General features: G+C 43.9%; 1 protein-coding gene across 1 annotated transcript in view; it reads right to left on the bottom strand.

Annotated features, from left to right (window-relative positions):
• kif5ab (kinesin family member 5A, b) overlaps positions 1-20,611 on the bottom strand; it is a 61,234-nt gene extending 40,623 nt beyond the window's left edge. Inside the window, exons 1-5 of the mRNA XM_052130803.1 lie at positions 20,404-20,611; positions 1,229-1,316; positions 831-904; positions 531-635; positions 362-410 (exon numbers count right to left, since the gene is read on the bottom strand). Coding sequence (XP_051986763.1) covers positions 362-410; positions 531-635; positions 831-904; positions 1,229-1,316; positions 20,404-20,532 — 445 coding nt within the window. The 5' untranslated portion in view covers positions 20,533-20,611. The remainder of the gene's footprint in view (positions 1-361; positions 411-530; positions 636-830; positions 905-1,228; positions 1,317-20,403) is intronic.
• Positions 20,612-22,765: the final 2,154 nt, after the last annotated feature.

The following is a 22,765-nucleotide window of genomic DNA, read 5'->3' as shown; positions in this document are numbered from 1 at the left end:
GATTTATAGTTTTATTTTATATAGTTTGTTTATAATTATACTTTATAATGCATATAGTTTATTATTTATAGTTTTAGTTTATATAGTTTGTTTATAATTATACTTTATAATGTATATAGTTTATAATTTATAGTTTTAGTTTATATAGTTTGTTTATAATTATACTATATAATGTATATAGTTTATGATTTATAGTTTTAGTTTATATAGTTTGTTTATAGTAATAATATACAGTATATTTTGTGTATTGCGTTAAAGAATATACCGCATATTTTATTTATAGTTACAGTTCATAGTTGTTTATAGTTTGTAGTTAAAGTTTATGCACTTCTCTTATAGTTTATATAGTTTGCAGACTTACCATCAAGAAGGTCACGAATTTTGTCCATGTAGATTTCGAAATACGAGACCTGAGGAGAGAGAAAAAAAATTGTAAAGATGAAGAGTTAATGAATGTATTTGTGCAATTCAAAATTAACCTCTTAATATCTTCACATGAAAACAACTGAACTGATGTGTAAATTAAGTACCTTAATGTGGAACTCCAAGTTTTCATCCATGGTGTAAATGTGGTTGAAGATGTCTTCAGCAATCCGGGGAATAATTCCTCTTCCGTTAGAATCATGAAGTTTTCCCTGAGAGAGACAGACATCATTAGTGATCATTAGAGCATTGAACATTCTTCGAAATATCTCTTTTTGCATTTCACATAAGAAAGAAGTTATACAGGTTTGGAACAACATGAGGGTTAAGAAATGACATAATGGTCATTTTTGGCTCAACTATTCAATAATAAGTCAAAAGTAGCCTTTCAAATGTAAGTTTTGTACCTCCATAGTGAACGTTTTTCCAGAAGACGTCTGTCCGTATGCAAAGATGGTGCCGTTGTATCCCTCCAGAACATCTGTGGTGAAAAACAGAGACAGATTAATTATAATGTGCCGAAGCTCTAGAGAGAAATACATCAAACATTTATAGAGCACCAGCACATGGTGAACTACCTTGAGAAGCCAGTTAATAGAACGAAATGTTGTTCATGCATATTAACACACTTACTGGGTTGTTGTCAGGGTGTTTTTATTTAGTTGCTAAGGTCTTCTGAATGGTTTTTAATGCATTTCTATACAGTTGTGAGGGTGCTCTGGGTGCAGATGCTTTCTGACCCAAATAACCAGCTATATATATATATATATTGCAATATCCTTTAAACACATAAACACAAATTCACCTTTGACGATATGTTTGGCACAGGTGTTGTACACCTGCTCTTGTGTGCTGTTAGTGGGGAATACTCTGTCGAAGACATACGGCTTGCCCTGTAAGACACAAACACATAAGGGATAATGTACAGTTAATGAAGCAGACTTGCATCAGCTTGAAGGGGTTTATTATAGATAAATGCCAGCTGTCTCACTTATTACACTGCTGCTTATCAAATAAATGCATAAATGGACATAAAACATTGATTTAACCCTCCTACGGTGTTCGGTCGTTTTTGACCTAAATACATTTTCCTCATGTAATAAGAATGGTTTCCTGTATCTTGGTGACTTTTCCTCCATTTGGCATCTATACATCAAATAAATAAAAAATAAATTGGGTTTGATCCGCCAAGTATAAGTGATCGTAAAGAAAAGGGTCACCTTTGGTATTCGTGGTCAAAACTGACCGACCACCATTGAACATTAATGGGAAACATAATATTTTTATGTTAAATACAATCAATAAATCGGCCACAATGAAGAAATAAACAGGCAGAAATTACAGGTTGAGACTCTAAAACATCCTCAGTGCAAAACACACACACACACACACAAACATGTTCATAAAAAAATTTTTACAATAGAAAGTTTGAAATTGCAAAATGTTTTATACTGTATTTTAATTTTCATAATTTTGCAGTTCATTTCTGTTTGTTGCTGTTCATGTTCTTGACATTATTCTGATTTACTTTGAGTTATTACATCAGTATATTTGTTGTAAATGATTGGTATATAAATGTTTATTCTGTGTTTGTAACACCATGGTCAGGTTTGATCGAAGCATAATGACATTAACTGCAAAAACTGACACTTCAAATCCAATTTAAAATGTTAAACTTTGACAAATAATAGTTTGATCATGTCTAAATACATATTCAAATGCATATCTTGTGATAAAATATTAAATTAGATCCGGGGCATACAAGGGATTCCCCCAATGATGGGCTGCATGGAAGTGCAACAGCTACTGGAACATGGGAATGACACACATCCCACCTGAAAAAACAGCTTAAATCAGCCGAAATTGGTTTGCTTTTATTGTTCTTACTGTCACACATCTGACACTTCTGGTCAAAAATGACCGCGGATACTAAAGGGACGTGCCATTCTTCAATACCATTAGAGGGTTAAGTGTAAATGATTATATTATGTGAGAAGAAAAAGATTGTGAAGTGATACAAAATACATTAAAATACCACAACTATATGGAGAAATGACAAGCCCTGAGAGAGTTTAGTGTCATTATACAACAATATTTGACCACACAATATCTGTGTAGCTGTGTAATAAACACACATACAGAGAATTTAAATACTTCACAACATGAAATGTTTTTCTTACATTAAGAACACACGTACAAAAGCCCTTTTTAAGTGTCTAAGTGCCTTCCTGAGCCTATGTAAAAAAATAATAATAATAAAAAATTCTCAGATTTTCGTATATATATATATATATATATTAGGGCTGTCAATTTAACGTGTTAATTCAGTGCGATTAATTGTATTAAAAATAATGCTTTAAAAAAAGAATTGCAATTAATCGCAATGCCCTCTATTTTATATATATTTATTATTTATTTATTTTTTAATTTTTAACTATGTATCATTATTTCATATTAGCGATTAATCACGATTAATTAATCGGGACACAATGTAATTAATTCAATTAAAATTGTTATCGATTGACAGCCCTAATTTAAAGATAACTATGTATAATTATTTCATCATTATATATTGAATTATTGTTATACACTCACCTAAAGGATTATTAGGAACACCATACTAATACTGTGTTTGACCCCCTTTCACCTTCAGAACTGCCTTAATTCTACGTGGCATTGATTCAACAAGGTGCTGAAAGCATTCTTTAGAAATGTTGGCCCATATTGATAGGATAGCATCTTGCAGTTGATGGAGATTTGTGGGATGCACATCCAGGGCACGAAGCTCCCGTTCCACCACATCCCAAAGATGCTCTATTGGGTTGAGATCTGGTGACTGTGGGGGCCATTTTAGTACAGTGAACTCATTGTCATGTTCAAGAAACCAATTTGAAATGATTCGAGCTTTGTGACATGGTGCATTATCCTGCTGGAAGTAGCCATCAGAGGATGGGTACATGGTGGCCATAAAGGGATGGACATGGTCAGAAACAATGCTCAGGTAGGCCGTGGCATTTAAACAATGCCCAATTGGCACTAAGGGGCCTAAAGTGTGCCAAGAAAACATCCCCACACCATTACACCACCACCACCAGCCTGCACAGTGGTAACAAGGCATGATGGATCCATGTTCTCATTCTGTTTACACCAAATTCTGACTCTACCATCTGAATGTCTCAACAGAAATCGAGACTCATCAGACCAGGCAACATTTTTCCAGTCTTCAACTGTCCAATTTTGGTGAGCTCTTGCAAATTGTAGCCTCTTTTTCCTATTTGTAGTGGAGATGAGTGGTACCCGGTGGGGTCTTCTGCTGTTGTAGCCCATCCGCCTCAAGGTTGTGCGTGTTGTGGCTTCACAAATGCTTTGCTGCATACCTCGGTTGTAACGAGTGGTTATTTCAGGCAAAGTTGCTCTTCTATCAGCTTGAATCAGTCGGCCCATTCTCCTCTGACCTCTAGCATCAACAAGGCATTTTCTTTGTAAACCCTAGAAATGGTTGTGCGTGAAAATCCCAGTAACTGAGCAGATTGTGAAATACTCAGACCGGCCCGTCTGGCACCAACAACCATGCCACGCTCAAAATTGCTTAAATCACCTTTCTTTCCCATTCTGACATTCAGTTTGGAGTTCAGGAGATTGTCTTGACCAGGACCACACCCCTAAATGCATTGAAGCAACTGCCATGTGATTGGTTGATTAGATAATTGAATTCATGAGAAATTGAACAGGTGTTCCTAATAATCCTTTAGGTGAGTGTATGAGGGGCTTTCTCGGCAAATATTTGTATATGCAATTAATTGCGATTAATCATGATTAATTAATCGGGACACCATGTAATTAATTCGATCGATTGACAGCCCTAATATATATATATATATATATCACTTCTTCTTTTTTTGGTCTCTTAAATAAAACATTTCTCAAAACACTTTTTTCCAATCTTGCTAGCTAACAATTAGCATGAGGTACCAACCTCGGCCACCAGGTGCCACTATCACTAAGCATGAAATCTAATACAAATTGACAGAATGTCTGGTGCTTTATCTGTTGATTTAGAGTATAGTTATAGCCTGTGATAAACATGCGCTAGATGGATGTCTTTGACCCCAGAAATAACTGCCGTTGGCCCACTTGATAACGAATACCATCTTATACATATGTAAAGTATTCACACTCACACATCAAGAGCTTCAGTCATTAATTAGTCTCTCTTGACTGTTTCCATGGGGAAAAGAGCTTTAATTGATTCACAGAAGACTTCAAGAGTGTCCACATACACATAACACACTCAAGTACATCAGAGCTTTTCGACTGGTGGGGCTATTCTGTTGCTACATGTAAGTCTTCAAATGCAGCATAGTTAGCAAACAAAGTGCGCCAAAAGAGCTCTGCAGATCCGGCCACTCCCATGATGCACTGTGAATGACGCAATCGAGTCACTCTCCCTACTCTCTCAAACTACTTATATGTTTGTATATATCTGAATATTTTGCCATAAAATTAAAATGTATTAGTTCTATGTGTAACGATGGCCAGCTGATAGATAGCTGTGCAATGCGTATAAACCTCACTCTCCTGACCTCAAGAGGTGCACTAGCGACTGACGCTAGGGGCTGTGGCATTTAGCCTCCTTGCTAGCGCACCTGCCTCCCATGCCAGAGACAGCGGATGAGTCACGTACTGAGCGGGTTGAACAGGAGCATTACAATGGTGCCGTGACCCAGATGGGAGTGAGTTTTAGGGGTGTGAGTGTAACAGGAGCAAGATGATAGATAGATGTGCAATGTTTATGTAGCGCGGAGGAGGGTGGGGTCCGGGCGTGCATCATTCCGGCCCAGTCCCGTCCTCCTCCACGCTACAGTGTATAAACCTCACTCTTCTGAATTCAAGAGGTGCACTAGTGAATGACGTTAGGGGCTGTGGCCTTTAGCCTCTTTGTTAGCACACCCGTCTCCCATGCCGGAGACACCGGTTCGAGTCCCGTATGGAGCGGGTAGAACAGGAGCGTCACAATGGTGCCGTGACCCAGTTGGGAGTGAGGTTTAGGGGAGTGAGTGTAACAGTGGTCAGCTGATAGATAGATGTGCAATGTGTATAAACCTCACTCTCTTTACCTCAAGAGGTGCACTAGCGACTGATGATGCTAGGGGCTGTAGCCTTTAGCCTCCTTGCTAGCGCACCTGCCTCCCATGCCAGAGATGCCGGTTTGAGTCCCGTACAGAGCAGGTAGAACAGGAGCGTCACAATGATGGCGTGAAGTCTCATGACTTCAAGAGGTGCACTAGCGACTGGTGCTAGGGGCTGTAGCCTTTAGCCTCTTTGTTAGCACACCCATCTCCCATGCCGGAGACACTGGTTCGAGTCCCGTATGGAGCGGGTAGAACAGGAGCGTCACAATGGTGCCGTGACCCAGTTGGGAGTGAGGTTTAGGGGAGTGAGTGTAACAGTGGTCAGCTGATAGATAGCGGTGCAATGTGTATAAACCTTACTCTCCTGACCTCAAGAGGTGCACTAGTGACTGGCGCTAGGGGCTGTAGCCTTTAGCCTCTTTGTTAGCGCACCCGTCTCCAATGCCGGAGACACCGGTTCGAGTCCCATATGGAGCGGGTAGAACAGGAGCGTCACAATGGTGCCATGACCCGGTTGGGAGTGAGGTTTTGGGGGGGTGACTGTAACGGGAGCCAGATAATAGATAGATATGCAATGTTTATGTAGCGCGGAGGAGGGTGGGGTCCGGGCTTGCATCATTTCGGCCCAGTCCCGCCCTCCTCCGTGCTACAGTGTATAAACCTCACTCTTCTGAATTCAAGAGGTGCACCAGTGAATGATGCTATGGGCTGTAGCCTTTAGCCTCTTTGTTAGCGCACCCGTCTCCCATACCGGAGACACCAGTTCGAGTCACGTACGGAGCGGGTTGAACAGGAGCGTCACAATGGTGCCGTGACCCGGATGGGAGTGAGGTTCAGGGGAGTGAGTGTAACAGTGGTCAGCTGATAGATAGCTGTGCAATGCGTATAAACCTCACTCTCATGAAATCAAGAGGTGCACTAGCGACTGACGCTAGGGGATGTAGCCTTTAGCCTCTTTAATAGCGTACCCGTCTCCATTGACGCCAGTTCGATTCCCGTATGGAGCGGGTAGAACAGGTAGAACACATATGCATATAATCAACAACTTTAAATCAATAGTTTTACATTTTTCCAATCATTTGAATTTGATTACGTCATTCGCAATGCATCATGGTATTTGTAGTTCATTCCCACATTAAAGGCATTAAGTAAACAGTCAGTATTTTTGTCTGATTTTTAAATACTTTTTTGCGGCGAAACTAAAGTTTGTAATGTTGTGAGTCACCTCAGAGCTGGTTGGTTTAGAACGCATTTATGAAGGATTTTATGAAATCTCTAAGGCAAAAACTGAATGGGAAAAATACACTGTTGCACTATATTGATGTCTGGGTTGAGAATGATGTAGAATACAGACGGCGGTGTATGTTTGTGCTGACAGAACACTTAACATTTACTCGCATAGCTCAGCTTCATTTCTCCAGCGCTTCTTAAAATAGAGCAAACGCTGATTGAGTTACCGCTCTGTGCTTGCAGAAATCAATATGAGCTTCATAAAACGAGGCCACACTGTGTTTATACTTTAAATCTGCAGTTGGTGGTGTAATGCGAGAGAGGCTGCAGAAATGTGATAATCAACATCAGCCCAACACTGTTGTGTTTGTGTAAAAACACAATCTTATTTAACATTCTACCAGACTGCCCAGAGTTAAACAGCAAATGAAATTAAGTGCGTATGGGAGAAACAGAATGAGGGATGTGAGGAGGAAGATTAAGAGACGGCCACAACGGATACGCACTAATCGCTTCAGTCCAGCAGAGCTCAGTCATTTACAGTCATCGCGGTACTGATGAGGAAAAGATGTAGATGTTTATGTAACATTAAGCAGCAAGACAAATATATCTGCCAAAGCTGACAGCAAGTATGTGTGCTTATTACTAGATTTGCATTACCTGTGATACTAGTGTTAATTCAGTGCGATTCATCATATAAATAATAACGCATTAAAAAATGTAAGCAATTAATCATGTCCCTGGACTGTAATAAACAAGATTGCGGTGCAATTCAAGCATTTAAAATATGTTTAACTTGACACAGCAACCTAAAATTTGCATTTATATGACGCTACACAACCAAAGTGAGACGCTCCAAAAGTGTCCGTGTGACGCAGGTGTACATCCTTAAACAAGCCCTTATAATAAATCTGGACTGATTGATGAATTCAGTTGCAGGATGGATTGCTGTGAACTGTAGACCAATCGCAATTTGGCATGCAAATATTGAATATTGCACTGAAAACCTTAATAAGAAATTGAATCGAGTATTGGCATCTCCAAAACTTGTGCTCTCAAAGAGTAAAATACAACCAGCATATTTGTATAGCAAGTAACAGCTAAATATATGTCTTTGAAAATGATGTTTCATGCGAACAAGTGTTGCTCATATGCAGCGTTTTCACTTATAATTACACAAAATATAAACAGAACATATAATAACACATATCATTATTTAGAGTCTGTGATTATCTTTCAATCGAGTCCACACACAAGATAATCAGATGTATAGATCATTAGATAATCCACATGAAGCACAATGTTACATATGACCACCAGGAGATGGCGCCAAATACACGACACAGACTCAATGATGACTCAAATGACACAGAATGAAACTCATTCTGTGAAATCTCATGACTAAAATCATGTCTGCATGCTATGCAAACCTTTAGTCATTGTTGTGTTTGCATGTGTAATTAGTTCTTATGTACAATTATTATCTTTTATTTGTTTGGAGATGTTTTTGGACACTATGATCAATTATATTTGTAATGTTGTAACTTTTGATTGCTTTGTCGTGTCAACACAAAATGTTTCTCAGATACAGTCGACATGATTGAGAACAAAACAAAAGCAGTTTTTTGGCCACCTTATTCACACCCAGATATATATAATGACAAATAAGATAAATAAGGAAAAAAGTACATTTTTGGCAAAATGTTGTGTGTATGTGTGTGTGTGTGTGTGTGAGTATGTGAGTATGTGAGTGTATGTTTGTGAGTGTTTGTGTGTGTGTGTGTGTGTGTGTGTGTGTGTGTAACTAGATCTGATTTGCCATTTAAATGTTGTTGTTTCTCCTGAATAATTTGAATTACAGTGAATCTGTTTCTAAATCACAGCAATTAACATCAGATCAAACTAGAACACACTGTATTATTTATCAGCAGAGAGAGAATGTGATGGGTTTAATTTTATTAATGGCTCCTTTAACTTCTTTTTAGTATTCAGAACTGGTCAAAAGTGGGAGTTTTGTCTACGAGCACAAGAAGAACAGACTGAACAGGAAATGAGCAGAGCTTTGGATAGAGACAGCGGGCGAATTTCAGATTAGTATGTGTTTTGAAGCGATGTTATGCAACTCAGACACTGACTAAAAAACACACACACACACACACACACACATCTAGATAAGTAGTCGTGCTGGGACCTCAATAACATTTGGGAATCAGATCACACCAGACGTGCACAGACTCACTTCACAACAAGGTCTTATACCACAACAAACCCTTCATAGTTACCTACATCAGTGATTACATAAGCAACCTTCAAGTGGGGTCGGAAATATCGAAATTACGAGTTCCGAGCACACGAATGACCAGGTGAAGTCGTATTTACATGTGGGAAACTCAGAATTCTAGATGACACCCGAGTTGCCAAGATGTGACATTGGACGTGTCGACATGAATGAAAGAATTACATTTCAGTGCTTTATTTTGAATGGAAGTCTATGGCAGCCCATAGAACCATACGTAGGAAAATGGTGCAATTTGGCACACTGATAGGTGTGGGTATGAACAGCCCTCACACCAAATTTGGGGTCTCTAACTGAAACCATCTTGCTCCACCAACAGTTCAAAGTTGATGTTTCTGCGTACCACGTTTAAACCGTAAGTCCTAGAAAATCAATTATTTTCCTCGAACTCCTTGGGTAGAGTCCCAATAGGTTACGTCGTATTAGGCTTCGCCAGTAGATTTTCGGCTATTTTGAACTCCTCCTAGACCGTATGTCCAATTCGCTTGAAATATTGCATGCATCATCTTGAGACACTCATAACAAATATTATTTACGATGATTGACCAAACCAACGAATCAACGAATTCGACCACATGCAGGCCAAAATGAACGTGAGACTGTATCTTTGCAACGCTTTCGCATTTTGACACAAAACTTGGTATATGTCATCACAAGCATGATATGACTATATCTGCACAGTTTCTGCATAGCACCACCTAGTGGTCAAGACATATGAAAAATTGCTATTTTTGCTTATAACTTTTGAACAGTTTGGCCTAAAATCATGTGACTGGTCACCTTAGATTCCTACATAACAGAGTCGCCTGATACCCAATTTCCCATGGTCAGCCTTAACTTCCTGTCTGTGATTTTGAATAAATTGAAAACCCTTTTTTCAAACTACTCCTAGACCGTACATCCGTGTAATGTAGTTCAATGGAAAGGAGGAGGCGAGAACCGGCTTGATAATATAAATAATAGTTTAATATAAAACTGAAACAAAAGACAAACACACACATGACGGACATGTCCGTAAACGATCTCTCTCTTGTCGCACCACCGTCTGCCATCAGCCTTTATCCCACTCAGAGGCTTAATTAGGCTGATAAGGGACCAGGTGTGTATAATCAATATAAAACCTACTCGCCAGTTCTCTGATACACCATCGCATGGTCCTCGATCACTTCTCCACCCTCTCAGGTGGAGCACAGCCGCTTCTCCCCGGGTGGACCGGAGTCAGACTCACGACCCCCGGCGGTCAGAACCCTCGCGGACGGCGGTCTTCCTTTCAACCCCTCCGCGTTTCTGGGGGATGGCAGGGCTCTCCTCCGCCCCTGGCAGCGGCTCCATCGCTCCAGGTGGTCGGGGAGTTCAGTCCCCACTCGCCTCGCGGACGGTGGCCGTCCACCCCATCCGGGCGGTCGGTCTACTCCCTCCCCCGGTGGATGGCAGCGGTGCTCCCTTGGGTGGACGGCAGTGACGAGGACTCCACGACGGGCATTCCTCCTCCTTCCCGGGCTTCGGCACCAGTGTAACGTAGTTCAATGGAAAGGAGGAGGACAGAACCGGCTTGACAATATAAATAATAGTTTAATATAAAACTGAAACAAAAGACAAACACACACATGACGGACGTGTCCACATCTGCCATCGGTCTTTATCTCTCTCGGAGGCTTAATTAGCCTGATAAGGGACCGGGTGTGTACAATCACAACCCGGCCCCGCCCTCCACCCTGCCAGAATCCGATTTGCACAAACTTTGCCGTGTATCATCTAGGGACACTCATGACACAAGGTTTTTTGATTGACCGTGTAACACATTAACGAATTATACGGCAAGATGCCAAAGGATTGTGATCAAGTGTAACCGGTCCTGGTCGCCCCACTCCGAACAGGACTCGAACCCACGTCTCCGACGTTGGAGGTGGGTGCGCTAACAAGGAGGCTAAAGGCTACAGCCGTCAGTCGCTAGTGCAACTCTTGAGGTCAGAAGAGTGAGGTTTACACACTGCACAGCTGGCTCCCATTACACAAGCCTTGACAATGCCATATTAAGTGACAGCGCCATCTATTGGTCAAAAGTTATAAGCACTTGTATTGCATTAAAAGTCATTAAACTAATGTCTTTTTTTAAGCACTCTGCTTGACATCATGTGACCCCGTGTGCACATGTGGACGTTTGGCTTTGCTTTACGCAACACTTAAATTTAATTAGTTTAGACCGAGTGATCTCAGTTCAGGAGACTCTGTGCTTTTCAGTAAAGGGTTAAACTTTCAACGTACAGAGTCATTTGACAAAACAACATGGCGCTGATCACAGCGGAGTTTGTCTTAGTCAGAAACGCCACTAAAACTGGTTTGGTAAGAAAACAAATTCATTTTTTACATTGAAACCTATTTGAGTCAAACGATTAGAGTCTCTAGTTTCATCCGATATGCCATTTGTTTATTATTTTATTTGGGCTTTTAATCCAACACTCCTATTGCTCGTTTTACTTGCCGTAAAAACACAGTTTAAAATGTACCCTATTTACATCTGTGTGCATGTGTGCTAATCTTTGCTCTCTACATACACCAGTGCATTTGCGTGCTTGGTAAAAATAAGCCCTGTGGGTTTGGCATTTAAGCGTCGTTCTAGCAGGAAGACTAGAAGCTGTGCATTAGCTAGCTAGCTCCTAGCCAATCACATGTAAGCCGTTGCTTTATAAGTCTGCTTACAATCTATCAGATTGCTGTTTCAGTGTGCTAACACAGCAACCTCCTCCACCCCACCACCACCTGTTGAGTCCCGTCCTGCATGGGGGTAGGTGCCTCGCCCCTGCCTCCTATCTCCTGCGGGATATGACGGTTCCGAATACTCAACTTCTTCGGACCGCCAGACGGGGCTTACGCCAAAGAGAGACATTACATTTCTTAATATTTGATAAAGAAACAACATGGAAGTAAACTATAGCAAGTTTAACACATGAAGAGTATGATTTGACTCGTCATTTGAGTCTTGAGTGTACTACTGAAATGATGTATGTTGTGGATCTATTTAGCCGACGACCAGGATGTAACGTGGTGATGTCTAGGTGATGCGTCTTCTTTTTTATAACCGTTCATGAAGTTATGATACAGGTACTTTGTGTGTATACTAGTGTAAAACAGTTAAAGGATGGGCAAGGAGGAGGCGAGAACCGGCTTGTCAACATAAATCATATTTAAAAAACTCAAAGCACAAAAATAAACACACATGACGGACATGCCCGTAATTCTCTCTCCCTCGAACAATCGTCACCGGCCACCTTTATCCCTCACGCGCCTCATCAGGCCGATTGGGGACCGGGCGCGCGATATTCCGGCCCCGCCCCCCTCCGCTCCACAACTAGGTGCAATTAAAAAAGTAATGCAGTATCCTATTTGTATTTTCTTTTCCTTCCTGAAGCTCCACGCGATGGGAGAACGTTGAATCGCGATGTTCCTGACAGGCTACTCAGCCACAGGCTCCATATGGTTAGGATTAGGGTGGGGTTAGGGCATCTGCTGCCTACCAGGAACAAACCCAGGCACCTTTGCACAATGGGCAAAACGTATCGGTTACCTAACGTAACCTCGGTTCTCTCTAGATGAGGGAACGAGTATTGCGTAAGCTAGCTTACGCTACGGGAAAGATTCATCTTTTCTGAGATATTGAAGCCAAAAAATTATCCTTAATTTTTGTATCCATTGTCAACGCAGTGCGGCAGCTGCAGACCTTGAGCGGGCTAGCTAGCGAGCTCATAGGTTGCTCTGCGGCAACTGCTGCAGCCTATAGACGAGCTTGGGCGAACTCGCATCCAATGAGAGGCGTCCGCGCGCTCACTGCATCAAAGCCCGCCGTTCGTAGGCTGGAACCCTGGTTTTCATTGACTGAAGCGAAAAGTCGCTCGTGGCGCGAGCACGGCCGGCTACGCAATACTCGCTCCTCATCTAGAGAGAACCGAGGTTACGTTAGGTAACCGATACGTTCTCTTACGAGAGGTTCTCTCAGATATGCGTAAGCTAGCTTACGCTACGGGAACCCATTGTCAACGCCGTGCGCTCAAGCATCCACTGTATAAGCCCCAGGGAATTAAGGGGGACCCGGGGAGCCCTTATGAGTGGGGAAATAATATTTGGCCGGCAAGAATGCGGGTCATTGATTGTGTAATACATAAGCACATAGTAGGACGGGAACGACAGAGCGCGGTGCCGGTCTGTGTGGAATGTGTCCCATCAGTGCAGCTCACCAGGGGAGCTGTAGCGTATTAAACCGCTAGTAGTTTTGCCTGCAGAGCGGGCACTTCCATATTGTAAAATCTGACAAAGGTGGAGGGGAAGTCCATCCCGCTGCCACACATATGTCGTGAATGGAAATTCCGCTGGACCATGCCCACGAGGATGCCATGCCTCTAGTGGAGTGAGCCCTAATGCCCAACGGGCATGGCAGGTCTTTTGACGCGTATGCAGCAGCAATAGCGTCCACTATCCATCTAGATAGTGTCTGTTTCGAGGCGGCGAGACCTTTGGTGCGCCCTCGAACGAAACGAAAAGCTGCTCGAGCGCCTGAAAGCAGCGGAGCGTGCAGTATACAATCTCAGTGCTCTGACCGGGCAAAGGAGATTGGCGTCGCGTCGCTATCCGGTGCTGGCAGCGCCGATAGGGAAATGACCTGTGCTCTGAAAGGAGTACCGATCACCTTGGGAACATAGCCGTGTCTAGGCTTTAAAATGACCTTGGAGTCACTTGGTCCAAACTCAAGACACGCAGCGCTGACAGACAGCGCGTGAAGGTCTCCCACACGCTTGACTGATGACAGGGCAGTCAGAAAACGGTTTTGAGTGAAAGGTATTTCAAATCCACGGATTGAAGTGGTTCGAAAGGGGGCTTTCATAGTTTCGAGAACTATAGAAAGATCCCAGATAGGAACCGATGGGGGCGCGGGGTTCATCCTTCTAGCTCCCCTGAGGAAGCCGGATGACCAGCTCGCTTTTACCCCATGACTGGCCGTGCAGGGGTTCAGCGTAACGCCGCAACGGCCGCCACATACACTTTGAGCGTGGATGGGGATCTGCCCTCATCCAGCAGCTCTTGTAGAAATACTGAGCAGCGACGTACACCCCACATGTCCGTGGGTCCAGGTCTCTGTCGGTGCACCATTTTGAGAACACAGACCATTTTGACGCATAGAGTCTTCTCGTGGAAGGGGCTCTAGCGTGTATGATGGTGTTTATTACTCCTTCTGGCAGAGCGACGGGTAGTCGCTGATCACCCACGCATGCAGCCCAGCTCTGGGTGGGGATGCCAGATTGTGCCGCAAGCTTGAGAGAGGAGATCTGCTCTCACTGGGATGGGCCACGGCGCTGTCAGTGACAGCTGCGTAAGCTCCGGGAACCATGTCTGATTCTCCCAACGCGGGCTATGAGGAGCACCGAGTGACGCGCTTCCTGATCCTCTGCATTACCTGTGGCAATAGCGAGACGGGAGGGAAGGCGTAAAGCGGGCGCCTGGGCCAGTCCTGGGCCAGCTGCTCCTCGCTCGAGAAAAATACTGGGCAGTGAGAGTTCTCTTTGGACGCAAAGAGGTCTATCTCTGCTCTGCCGAATAGGTGCCATAACGCCTGGACTGTTTGAGCGTGCAGGGACCATTCCCCTGGGGGAATATTGTCTCTGGACAGTCTGTCCGGGCCGCCGCTCAGGTGGCCTGGCACGCGCGTCGCCCTCAGCGAGCGCAGGTGGCACTGGGACCAACTCAGTATGCGTTTTGTCAGATGGAAGAGGTTCCTGGATCTGACACCGCCCTGACGGTTTAGGTAGGATACCACAGATCTGTTGTCCGAACGGACCAGGACGTGGTGACCCTGAATGACCGGGAGAAAGCGCACGAGCGCGCACTCGACCGCTATCATTTCCAGACAATTTATGTGAAGGAGCTTTTCCTGAACTGACCATAGGCCGAAAACCGGAGAGCCCTCGCGAGACCGCGCCCCAACCCGTGTTGGACGCCGCCTGTCGAGATGACTTTTCGGCGAGATACAGCTCCCATTGTCACTCCCCGCTGATACCATTCGGCCACTGTCCAGGGCTGCAGAGCTGATATGCAGGTCTGAGTCACCTTGATGGGCTGGCGCCTGTGGCCCAAGCCCGGCGAGACGCTGGGTGTTTAGCCAATGCTGAAGCGGGCGATGTGCAGTAAACCCAGCTGAAGTACTGCTGCGGCTGAGGCCATGTAACCTAGCACTCTCTGGAATTTCTTCAGAGGCGTGAGGCTGTTCATCTGAAAAGATGCGGCTAGTCGCTGAACACGGCGTGCGCGCTGTGTAGATAAGCGAGCCGTCATTGCCACGGAGTCTAGTTCTATTCCCAGGAAGGAAATGGTCTGACTGGGCTGTAGTGAGCTCTTGGTCCAATTGACTGCAAGACCCAAACTGTTCAGATGGCTGAGGAGAACTGCTTTGTGAGACAGAAGCTCCATATGTGACTGAGCCATAATCAGCCAGTCGTCCAAATAGTTCAGAATTCGCAAACCCTGACTCCGCAGGGGTGCGAAGCGCCGCGATCCATGCACTTCGTGAAAGTACGGGTGCTAAGGACAGGCCGAACGGAAGGACGGTGTATTGATAAACCTGGCCGTCGGCGTAATCTCAAGAATGGCCTGTGACGGGATTTATCTGAATCTGAAAGTATGCATCTTTCAGATCGAGAGAAATAAACCAGTCCCCTGGCGCACATGCGCGAGGAGTTTCCTGATTGTAAGCATTTTGAACGGTCTTTTTGCAAGCACCTTGTTCAAAACCCTGAGATCTAATATGGGTCTGAGGCCGCCGTCTTTCTTGGGAACAAGAAAATAACGGCTGTAAAGCCCCGACTCGCTCAGAGAGGGTGGCACTTTTTCTATGGCCCTTTTGCACAGAAGGCTTGCTATTTCTGAACGAAGCATGCACGCTGCTTCCGTGTTCACAGTGGTTTCGAGCCGCTCTGAAGCGAGGGGCGGTGATCGAACTGTAGCAAATAGCCCTGTTGTATTGTGCTTAACACCCACTTGGATATCCCTGGAATAGCTTCCCACGCTTTGAAGCGTAACGCTAGAGGGTGAATGGCCAATTCGCTCTGATTGCCGCACACAGAGCTGAACAAAATGTGTGAGCGCGTTTAGTGTGTTCATGCATGATTGCTCGCAGACAGCATGAACAGGCTGTTTTGTGAGTGACTTCCGATTGGAATGAATGGGGAAAGAGTCACATCTGTTACGTGATGCGCAAGCATAGTCATGGGCACGGGACTTACACACAGAGGAATGGTTGCTGGCCGTGTAACAGAGCGGGCAGAGAATGGGCGCACGACGCATTTGCGGGCGCATTTATTGACTCTAGCGCTCGAGCGGTTCAGTAACCGCTTTATGTGAGCGTGCTCTGGTGGGGACACGAGACATGCAGTGCTTGTGTGCAGAAGTGAACACTGGATTGTGGGCACATTTTCTACACATAGGGCTGGTCGTGTGACAGAGCGGGCAGAGAATGGGCGCACGCGACGCATTTGTGGGCGCCTTCATTGACTCTGACGCTCGAGCGGTTCAGTAACCGCTTTATGAGAGCGTGCTCTGATAGGGGCACGGGATGTGTTATGCTTGTGTGTAGGGGCTGAACACTGGGTTGTGGGCACTTTTTCTACACATAAGACATGTTTGCTCTTTACAAGATTTATTTGGGTCGCCGTGAAAACGGCGCTTGAGTGCAGAGCAAGCGGGCAGTGTCACCGGCTTGTTGGCTGCTAAATTCACCACTGTAGTAGCCTGAGAGAAGGGGACTGACAGGGGGTAAAGCTTTGACAGTGGTCCGCCGCGGCGGACTGAGCCGTCGCTTGTTCAACACAGTTAGGAAGACTTCGGCTGCTCGGGTTTCAGAGTTACCTTAGATCGAGGCCCGCGGGGAGGCGGTCTCGCGGCGGCTGTCTGAGCCTGATCGAGGGCGGCCGCCCTGTCGACGCTGAGAAGTCTGGAGATTGTTGAACTGGGCGCTGTGAAGAGGCTCGTGCAGGAGGCTGATCACGTGAGCGGCCTGCAGAGGAGCTAAGCGACGCGGCAGGAAGAGGTTCATGGCTTGGGTGGCTTTCTGGACTTCTGAGAAGCGGTCAACAATGCCACTCACCGCGGAGCCGAAGAGACCGGTTGGAGAGAGCGGTGCGTTGAGGAACGTGGAGCGCTCTGCTTCTCCCATGTCGGCTAGTGTTAGCCATAAGTGTCTCTCGGTCACAGTCAGCGAGGCCATGCACTTCCCTAGAGCTTGGGCTGCAGCTTTGGTAGCCTGAAGGGCGAGGTCTGTCGCGCCAGTAGATCAGTAACAGCCTCTGGGTGCCTGCCTTTCTCATCCCACTCCGAAGAAGGTCTGCTTGTAGGATCTGTAAAACGGCCATTGAGTGCAGAGCAGATGCGGCTTGGCCGGGCGGCGGAATAGGCGCTGCCAACATAGGCGAAGTCGCTCTGCAGGCCTTAGACGGAGCACAGGCTTGGAACGCCATCTCGCGGAGGGCGGACAAAGGTGTGCTGCTACCGAAGTCCTCGACCGGGGGATGGAGGAGTAGCCTCTCTCAGTGGCGCCGCCCACCGACGCCAGAGAGGTGGAGACGTGTGAACGGGTCCTGGCTGAAAACGGAGCGCTCCACGACTTTGCAAGCTCCGTATGTAATTCCGGCAGGAAGGGAGCGGCCCGGCCGCGGGTGTAGAGCGGCGATGGCTTTGAAGAAAGCAGCCGTCGAGTCTGTTGGGTGCCTGCTCAGGGGCGGTGACCACTCGAGCCCGAGGCGGTCGACGGCCTGTGTGAGGAGGCGTGTTAACTCCCTTCGACTCGGCGCGGTCCTGCTGGATTCCTGGGCTGAGGAGGAGGCTTGGGAGCCTGTCCACTCCTCGCTGTCCGAAGCCATGATGGAACAGCAGCCCTTATCCTCCGCTCGTCATCCGAGATGGCAGCAGTGCGGCCGCTCGGCGGCAACTGCGCGTCCCGGGGCGGGGAGGGTGAAAGCGATGCTCGAGGGAGAGGCTCCGGCGAGGCAGTCGCTTCAACCACAGTTTCCGGCAGCCTTTGTGAGCGGCGCTTCTTCCTGCGCTGGCTGAGGGTAGAGGCGCGGGCGGTTTCTGCTTTGATCGCTCGAGTCGAGCCCGCAGGGTCGACATCGGTAGCTCCTCGCAGAAATCGCATCCGCCCTCAGTGAGGGCGAGCTCTGCGTGCCCCAGTCCCAGGCAGAGAGCGCAGATGATGTGGCGGTCTCCTGTGCTGAGAAGGGCGCGACATGAGGCGCAAGTGGAGCGAGGCATCTTGAAAAAGACGCTCAGTACTCTTTTGTGAATAGTTCTTGAGAACTAGCTTGCTTAATAAAAGGATACGTCGTCGGATGGCGTAGCTCGCAGGATGGCTGAAGGTGGCTGAGACGGCCGGCTTCTTCTAGCGCTGTCCACGCTTGCTAGATGCCCCTCAAACGGCGACGCGGCTTCCAGGTCAGCGATCGCGGAGAGCTTTGCTGAAGAGATGAAAATCAGGGTTCCAGCCTACGAACTACGCTTATATGCACTCTAGTCACGCCCTTTTGGCGGGCTTTGATGCAGTGAGCGCCGGACGCCTCTCATTGGATGCGAGTTCGCCCAAGCTCGCTATAGGCTGCAGCAGTTGCCGCAGAGCAACCTATGAGCTCGCTAGCTAGCCCGCTCAAGGTCTGCAGCTGCCGCACTGCGTTGACAATGGATACAAAAATTAAGGATAATTTTTTGGCTTCAATATCTCAGAAAAGATGAATCTTTCCCGTAGCGTAAGCTAGCTTACGCAATACGAGAGAACCTCTCGTAAGAGAACTAATGTTTTTCTCCACTTCCTGTGGCTAAAACTGGCATATATATATTTCCAGAAGGTACAGACCTGACTCAACTGCACATTCTAGCACAGAAACTGAATGTGTGGAGCTGTAAACACTTATTCATTACATGCAACACATGTCCCGTGCATAATAAACACGGGGTTGGATTCACTGTATGGAGAGTGGATATATCCACCGCAAGGCAGGTGTGGGTGAGATGCGGGCAAGCTGCTGTATCGCTTCACATCACCCAAAAATGCTCACTCACTTTCATCTGAACCAGTGTCAACAACAAATCTGCCCGGGACAGACCCAGCGAGTGTGCGATAGAGAACGGCAGCCAGAGAAAATTCTAGTTTTTACATTTTAAACTTCAGCATTCAATATGTTTTATATAAAGTGTATTTAATAAAGTAATTAGTTACCGTAATATAATTACTTTTATGCACCTCAAAGTACTGTAATGAATTACATGTTATATTATTGTAATCAGATTACAGTTACTTAACTAATTACTTTTAAGTACATTAATTAGGTTACATATATCTCTAAAAACATTATTTATGTGTAATACAATTAAAATGCGAATTCCATGTTCTATTCTATGTATGTATGTGTATGTGATGATGAACAAGGAGGAAATAGATATTTTTAATTTGTTGAGCATAAAAAATATGTCTGCGACAAGTGTTTAAGAGAGTAACTTAAAAGTAAAGTAATTAGTAATGTGATTACTTTTCAGTAAAGTAATCTGATTATACATTTTAGAGAAGTAGTTACTTTTTTGTTACTTACCCAATACTGTTTATATCTGTATGTATAGTGTCTAATAATGCAATGTTAATTGATATGAATCGAATCTGCCCATCTGATCCTATTATTAAAAAAAGGCAAATTGAACTGCCGCAGACAATGACGCTTTCGACCTGTCAATCATTTTACGCATTCTCATAGTATTGTAGTTGCAGCGAATTATTGAGGCTTAATGCCATTTTTATGCCATGTTGTTCATAACAGTTGTCAGTAGAAGGCGCTGTTGTGTTGCTTGGGTGGAGGGCGGGTCGTGATTCCGCACACCCGGCCCCTAATCAGGCTAATCAAGCCTCAGAGAGGGATAAAGGCCGACTGGAGACTGCAGTGGGACCGAGAGAGAGAGAGATTTACGGTCAGCTGTCTGACACTTTTAACCGTCAAGCCGGTTCTCGCCCGGTAATCCCTTTACATAACCGTTTCTGCTCGATGTCGGTCTCAATAAAGCTCATTTGGTATCTTTGGAGGGCGGGGTTATGGAAAGAAGGGGCGTGGCTACACCAACATCTCAAGTGTAAATATGAGCACACTACTAAACTAAATTTCATCTTAACGTATCATCAGTATATTCATATAGCAAGTGGATGAGTGTGAAAATGAAACTTTGGACAAGACTGTGATCTCATCTGCGTCACTTATGATAAACCACTCATTCTTTATACAATAGCAAGAGGAAAACTGAACTCACCCCAATGATGACAGTGTCATCTTCCTGAAATGTGGGAATAAATCTGTCCCCACGGACGATTTCAGACTGATTCAGGGGTCGGAATCGACACAAGACCTTTATGTTGCATTCTGCACTGACATCAGCCATCCTGTGATGCTAGAGAGAGAGAGAGAGAGAGAGAGAGAGAGAGAGAGAGAGAGAGAGAGAGAGAGAGAGAGAGAGAGAGAGAGAGAGAGAGAGAGAGAGAGAGAGAGAGAGAGAGAGAGAGAGAGAGAGAGAGAGAGAGAGAGAGAGAGAGAGAGAGAGAGTACAAAGGCTTTCTATTCTATTACAACACGGATGGGTTGTTTTCCTTCGGATTTATCAGTGATTCACGCAGTCTTGTGTAGATAAACGGCTCTTCTGATGGATGAATAATCCGTTTGATGAGCTGATCCGAAATAACTGCTGATCGAGTTTAACCAGCTGAATCGAGCAGTTAATAGTGAACTGTGTTGTGATCTCGAGGATGTGTGTTGCAGGTGTGCAGCGTGATTCTGCAGCGATCCGGAGACACACGCGCTTGACACTGCTCGTCCCTGATTGGTCTGTATTTGGCGGAGGGCGGGGCGTTACTCGCATCAGTACCACCGACAACATGTCAATATATTTTCGCTAAAAGTTGCATTCACAAAATGAGAACAACACAAAAACCACCACAAACAAAACTTTTGATAATCTAAAAACTTTTCAAATTAATGTAAACGTCCAAATGATACAGCCTACTAATTTTTGTTTGTTATTTATATATTATACAATTTAAGAAAAAACATATTGCATACACACATCGAAACAAACATCTGTTTTTGCAATTAATATATATATATATATATATATATATATATATATATATATATATATATATATATATATATATATATATGTTTTATTAATATATATATATATATATATATATATATATATATATATATATATATATATATATATATATATATTTATATTAATAAAACATTTTAATCTCGTTTAGTTATTATAAAGCATACGATTTAAACTATTTTATATCAATTTTAGCTTTTTAAGTAAAAAGACTGGATGCTGTTTTAAATGTACTTTGCTGTCATTTTTTTAATGAATCACGTTTTTTTAACCAATTAAATGTACCCATGTATTATAAGAAAGACTGCGATTTAGAAATGATAATGAGATACATTTACAGCATAGATCCGCATAGATACACAAATGAAATAATAACAACAACACAAAAACATTAATAGATAATATTGTTTATTGGCTTGAAGAAGTTTTATCAGTATTCTGAGGTATAGCTCTATTTTAAATATGTGAAATTATATAAATATATATTTAAATTAATAATTAAATACATATTTAAATCGTTTTAAAATATACAATAAATAACATAATCATTTAATCACCAAATAAATCAAGATATGTCCCATGCATTTCATTTTAGTATTGTGACATGCTGATAGCTATAAACCTGAAAATTAAAACCAAAAGACACGAAGCTCATACTTAAATGAATAACCAATCCAAAGATTATGCTAAAATGAAATACAATTGGCATTTATTGCTTTATTTTGTGATTTATGATATTTTGTTGAATACTTATATAGTTTTTAATTGTTCATTGTGTATTTAATAATTTATTTAAATATTTAATTTGGAGCATTTTTTCCCTCAATATTTTTATTTAAGAGTTTTTTTTTTTTGTTTGTTTTTTGGTAGAAATAATTTATTAAAAACAAATGTTGCATTTTTCTTCTGCATTATTAATGCAAATTGTTATAATATCCCATTCCAATTGGTAGACTTTATATGTTTGCTTTATATAAATGTTGGCCTCATTCAAAAATGGGTGAGCCAGGTTATAAAAGTTGGACATTAAAATTAAACATGACCGTCATCGCGAGATTGCGCGATGTTTTGTGTCCGTGTGGTGTGACCAGAGCCCTTATACATAAGGATCTACAAGCTTAGCCTACAAAAGCATAACGCGCGGTGGACCGCTACACTGGCGAGAAGACAAGAGGCCGTTTTTTTAATGGATGTCTATGGATAGATCTTTCATTACGCTGAATAAAATGCTTTTATGAGGAAGCAGCTCATCATTTAATGAATTGACCGCGTGTACACTAATCTTAAATATGTTTTAGTACACTAAGCAATCCTTTTGTAATTAACTATGTGTGAAGTTTACTACGATAAAATGGCTGTTTTAGAAGAGAAGACGCAAACAATTTTGCGACAGGTTGTTGTCAGTTTACGGCTCTCCCCATTCGTTTGTAACGGTATCCGCAAACGGTGACTTGCTGTCGTAACACGCTAGTTGACCGTTACGCTCGACTCTTCGAGGAGTTTG

Source organism: Xyrauchen texanus, chromosome 7 (assembly GCF_025860055.1).
Source record: "Xyrauchen texanus isolate HMW12.3.18 chromosome 7, RBS_HiC_50CHRs, whole genome shotgun sequence".
Taxonomy (NCBI): Eukaryota; Metazoa; Chordata; class Actinopteri; order Cypriniformes; family Catostomidae; genus Xyrauchen; species Xyrauchen texanus.
The sequence above is the reverse complement of the archived record's forward strand: the minus strand, read 5'-3'. Positions and strand labels throughout refer to the sequence as shown.